General features: G+C 34.7%; 1 protein-coding gene across 1 annotated transcript; it reads right to left on the bottom strand.

Moving 5' to 3' along the window:
* Nucleotides 1-3,386: 3,386 nt before the first annotated feature.
* On the bottom strand, nucleotides 3,387-4,322 carry OR52J3 (olfactory receptor family 52 subfamily J member 3). The gene has a single exon (XM_521763.5). It carries the CDS (start codon nucleotides 4,320-4,322, stop codon nucleotides 3,387-3,389), a length of 936 nt encoding a protein of 311 aa, XP_521763.4.
* Nucleotides 4,323-4,561: the final 239 nt, after the last annotated feature.

Below are 4,561 nucleotides of genomic sequence, written 5' to 3'. Positions count from 1 at the left end.
CTGATAAATAGGTATGATATTTCACTTCGAGGTCATGAACAAATCCTATATCAATTGCAGTGCAGCAGCGAAACTCTCTGAATATGCTAAAGTTCATTTAATTGTATATTTAAATAGGTAAAATATAGGATGTGTTAATTTTATCTCAATCAAGTTGAATTAAAAATCAAATGGTCATATTTTACAGGCTTATTTCTGGTTTTTCTAGTACCTTCAATTTATCTATGTCTCTATCCTCCTGCCACTACCACATAGGCTTGATAATTATAACAATAAAAAAGTATTAAAACAGAAAAACTGATAGTTTCACTTTATTATGTTTATTTTGAAAATTATTCCAGCTATTCCAGGTACTCTGATTTTTTTATGCTTAGGAAGTAAAAGTGCTTGATTAATTTTAATATTTTTAATTGTTTCCTTTTTTTTTGGAAAATTTTGTGGCTATGTATAGTAGGTGTATATGTTTATGGGGTACATGAGATGTTTTGATACAGGCGTTCAATGTGTGATAATCACATCATGGAAGATACAGTTTCAGAATATAAGGACCTACAGAATACCGAACATTATTTATTAAAAAAATTACAAAGCTACACTCAATAAAATGAAATATTATAACATCAAAATGTTTTCCAAAGAACAGAGAAAAAATATTTCAAAAGCATGAAAAATGTTTGGAATTATATTTTTTCATTACAGCACTGCTTGCTAGAAAAAAAAATTGAACAATTAATTTAGAAAGTGGATAGAATAAACCTTTGTCCCAAAGTTCTATAAACCTTTGTCCTGTTATTAAATTATAAAAGTAAGTGAAGACACATTTAGACATAAAATTATAATCAGTTATTACCAGAACAGGAGGTAATTGGCTAAAATGTAGGGGCTGTTGTGTCTGGCAGCATGTCTGGGGTGGGGAATATTAGATGTGTCCTTATACTCAAAGGAAAATAAATTGTTCACCAAAAAGACACCTGCACTTGTATGTTTATTGCAGCACTATTCACAACAGCAAAGATACAGAATCAACCCAGGGGTTCATCAACAGCAGATGAGATAAATGAAATGTGATGCATACATATACACAATGGAATAGTACACAGCATAAAACGTACAAAATTATGTCCTTTGCGGCAACATGGATGCAGCTGGAGGCCATTATCCTAATCGAATTAATGAAGAAACACAAAAGCAAATATTGCATGTTCTGATTCATAAGTGAAAGCTAAGCACTGGGTCACATGGACAGAAAGATGGGAACAATAAACATTGGAAACTTCAAAAGAGGGGAGGAAGAGACGGAGGCAAGTGTTGAAAAACTACCTATCAGCTATTATGTTCACTACATGGGTGACAAGATAATTAAAAGCCTAAACCTCAGCAACATTCACTATACTTATGCAACAAACCTGCACATGTTCCATCTGAAGCTAAAATAAAATAAAATTTGGAAAAAATATATATATATATTTTAGTGTTTTTATTTCTATTTTTAAACCTGCAAGTAAGATTCCAGATGGCAGCAACATGAGCGAGATAGATGTAGAAGAAAAATAGCAAAAGTTAAAAGAGGATTAATATGTTTGTTTCTTCAGAGTAGGGTAGTTACAAATTAGTTTTTATTAGAAAAAAAGAAAGATGAAATTGGTGAAGTTAATTTTTTAATAATACCCAATAGAAAAACAGATAACGGATATGCAATTTTTAAATATCAGTGGAGGAAATTTTTTATTCATAAAGGGAACTAAAATAACAAGAATCATGAAAGTGAAAAAAAAGGAAAGCAACAGGAAATGTAAAATCAGAAAGTGATTAAAAAACAAATATCAAGAAAGCAGAAATATGTTCTGATGGGTTGTAAACCTGCTACCTAAGAATTCTACTTTAAAGAATAAAACCTGGATAAATTAACTTAAAATGTAAAAACAAATAAATACAAAGATGTGCAGCATGTTTTGTAATTAAAAATAATAAGATGAATTATCTATTAGAAAATAAAAATATAAATGAAATCAATGTTACAAAACAAAACATGGAGTACATTAATCTATATAAACAAATAACAAATGATTAACAAAAATACTGTGATTGGTTGTAAATCTAAAAATTTGCAATGTGAAATCAGAAAACACACATGCTAGCCTTTGCCTCTGGAAATTGGGAGAGAAATCTGCTGGGGCAGTGTTAAAGGTGATATTAACTTTCACGCTGTGTGCACGTTATTTAAACATCCTCTTTCAGATGAGCGCAATATAAAAAGTTGTTAATTTTTGGTATCAGGAACACAACTATTTGTTACATTTTTGCTTTATATTTTTAATAACCTACATAAGACAAAATGAGTATAATTGTAAAAAACAATGTGACAAGTTTGATAATTCAAAAGGTAATTAATTGCTTGGTCTTTGGAAATCTTATTAAATAAATTGAAAACCTTCAGTATCATGTGAAATGTGGCTATCCATAGCTAGATATGACATAGTCTATATTAAAGTCTGTGGGAGAACAAATGACAGATTACAGGTTGGAAAGAGAGGTCTTGGATTTTGAAATAGAGTCTTTTAGGGTCAAATATAGATTGAGAGAATACTGGAAAAAGCGATAGGCAAAGACCTCCACATATCACAGACGTAAAAATGCTATACCTAACTGGTGCTTATGTTATGGGCATGAATTCCGAAAAGCAATCAGTGATAAGTTATGCTGGCATTACTGATAAATAGTTTTGAAATTGTGTGTTTGTTTTGGCTATCATTGCACTGAGTGTTATGTCTTTGGCATATGATTCCACTTGAAGCTACAGATTTGGAAATGATTGTTTTGAACCCGTGAAATTGGCTTTGTAAGAGGACAACAGAATGCAAGCTCCATAGGGCCAGACATTGAATGAATATAAATTAAAGGAATCATAAAATGCATGATGCATGAATAAACAGAAGTAAGAGAAAAAGAATAAAAGGAAAAAAGAAAGAAAGGAAGAAAATAAGGAAAGAAAGATTAAAGGAATAAATAAAGTAGTTTACAGGGTAAATTTCCAGTGCCACATATCTCTCATCACTGGTCAGAAAACACTCAGTAAAATATGTTCTTTCCCCAGAAAAGAAGCAGCCTGTGCTAACAAGCATTCTTCACAAGGTCATGCAGTCAAAGGCCCCACAGTTCTCTCCCAGGATATCCCTTCCAGGATAGTTGGTCAGTCTTTGAACTTGAACTACAATGATGTTTCGGACAGTTTTAAAATCCATTATTAGTCAGCATCCAGGAACAAACCAACTTGTATTGCAAGTTGACAGCAATAAGTTAAGGAACAGGAGATACTCCTTAAGGCAAGAACATATCGGTCTTTATAGAAGGATCAAAGCCCTTAGTAAAATAACATGGTAAGAGTCTTATTTTTTAGTAAAAACATAGAGCACTCGCTCTCGAATCTGTTTGGTCCTCACCCCATAAATGATGGGGTTGAGAGAGGGTGGGATAATCAAATAGAGATTGGCAACAAGAATGTGAATGTAACCTGGTATTTGGTGTCCAAATCGATGAGTAAGGAAAGAGAAGACTGAAGGGATATAGAAAACACAGATGACCCCAACATGAGCGCCACACGTGCTTAGGGCTTTTAGCTGAGCATCATGTGATGGGAGGCGGAAGACAGCACGGAGAATGTAAACATACGAGATGCCAATGAGCACCAGGTTCAGAACAAAGAAAGAAACTACAAAAAGCCCGTAGATACCATTGATACGAATGTTTCCACAGGACAATTTTGCAATGCCCATGTGCTCACAGTAGGAATGGGCTATTATGTGAGCCTGACAAAAGGGTAGGCGGTAGATAAGATAGACCATGGGAAGTGTAAGTAAAACGGGACGAATTACAATGCACATGCTAATGCCCACCAACACTTGGGATGTCAAGATGGTTGCGTAATGTAGTGGAGCACAGATGGCCACATAACGGTCAAAAGCCATAGCCAGTAAGACCTCAGCCTCCATGCCAGTGAAGGCATGGATCAGAAACATCTGGGCCACACAAGCTCCATAGTTAATCTCGTGAGCATCAAACCAGAAGATACCCAGCATGCGAGGCACAGAGGTTGTAGAAAGGGCCAAATCAATAGTGGAAAGAATGGCCAGGAAGTAGAACATGGGCTCCCGGAGAGTCTGTTCTACCTTGATGACTAGCAGAATCGTGGCATTGCCCAGCAAAGCCACAAGGTAAACAGAGCAGAAAGGCAGGGAGATCCACATGTGGAAGTCTTCCAGACCTGGGATTCCAATGAGGAAAAATGTGACTGGGTGAAATGTGCTCTTGTTGTGATAAAACATTTTTCCAAATCACAGTGTAGGAGAACTTGCCACACGTAGAAGCAGGAGCTGGGGAGAGAAGATTGAATAAGAAGTTTGTGTTTCATTCAGTATATGCAGAGCAAAAGGAAAAGGTTAGTTGGAGGGTCCTGTTACTGTGTTTTGTAATCTACAGTCATTTGAATAGATCAGTCTCAAATAACTTAGTTCTTATGTTTACATAATGATTGTAGTATAATGTGTAACCTTACACATTAAAA

This window comes from Pan troglodytes, chromosome 9 (assembly GCF_028858775.2).
Source record: "Pan troglodytes isolate AG18354 chromosome 9, NHGRI_mPanTro3-v2.0_pri, whole genome shotgun sequence".
NCBI classification, from domain to species: domain Eukaryota; kingdom Metazoa; phylum Chordata; class Mammalia; order Primates; family Hominidae; genus Pan; species Pan troglodytes.
Note: the sequence above shows the minus strand (reverse complement) of the source record. Positions and strands in the feature narration are given on the sequence as shown.

What these genes read in the sequence shown, in the direction of transcription:
- OR52J3 (XM_521763.5), bottom strand. Translation starts at nt 4,322, where the DNA reads ATGTTTTATCACAACAAGAGCACATTTCACCCAGTCACATTTTTCCTC.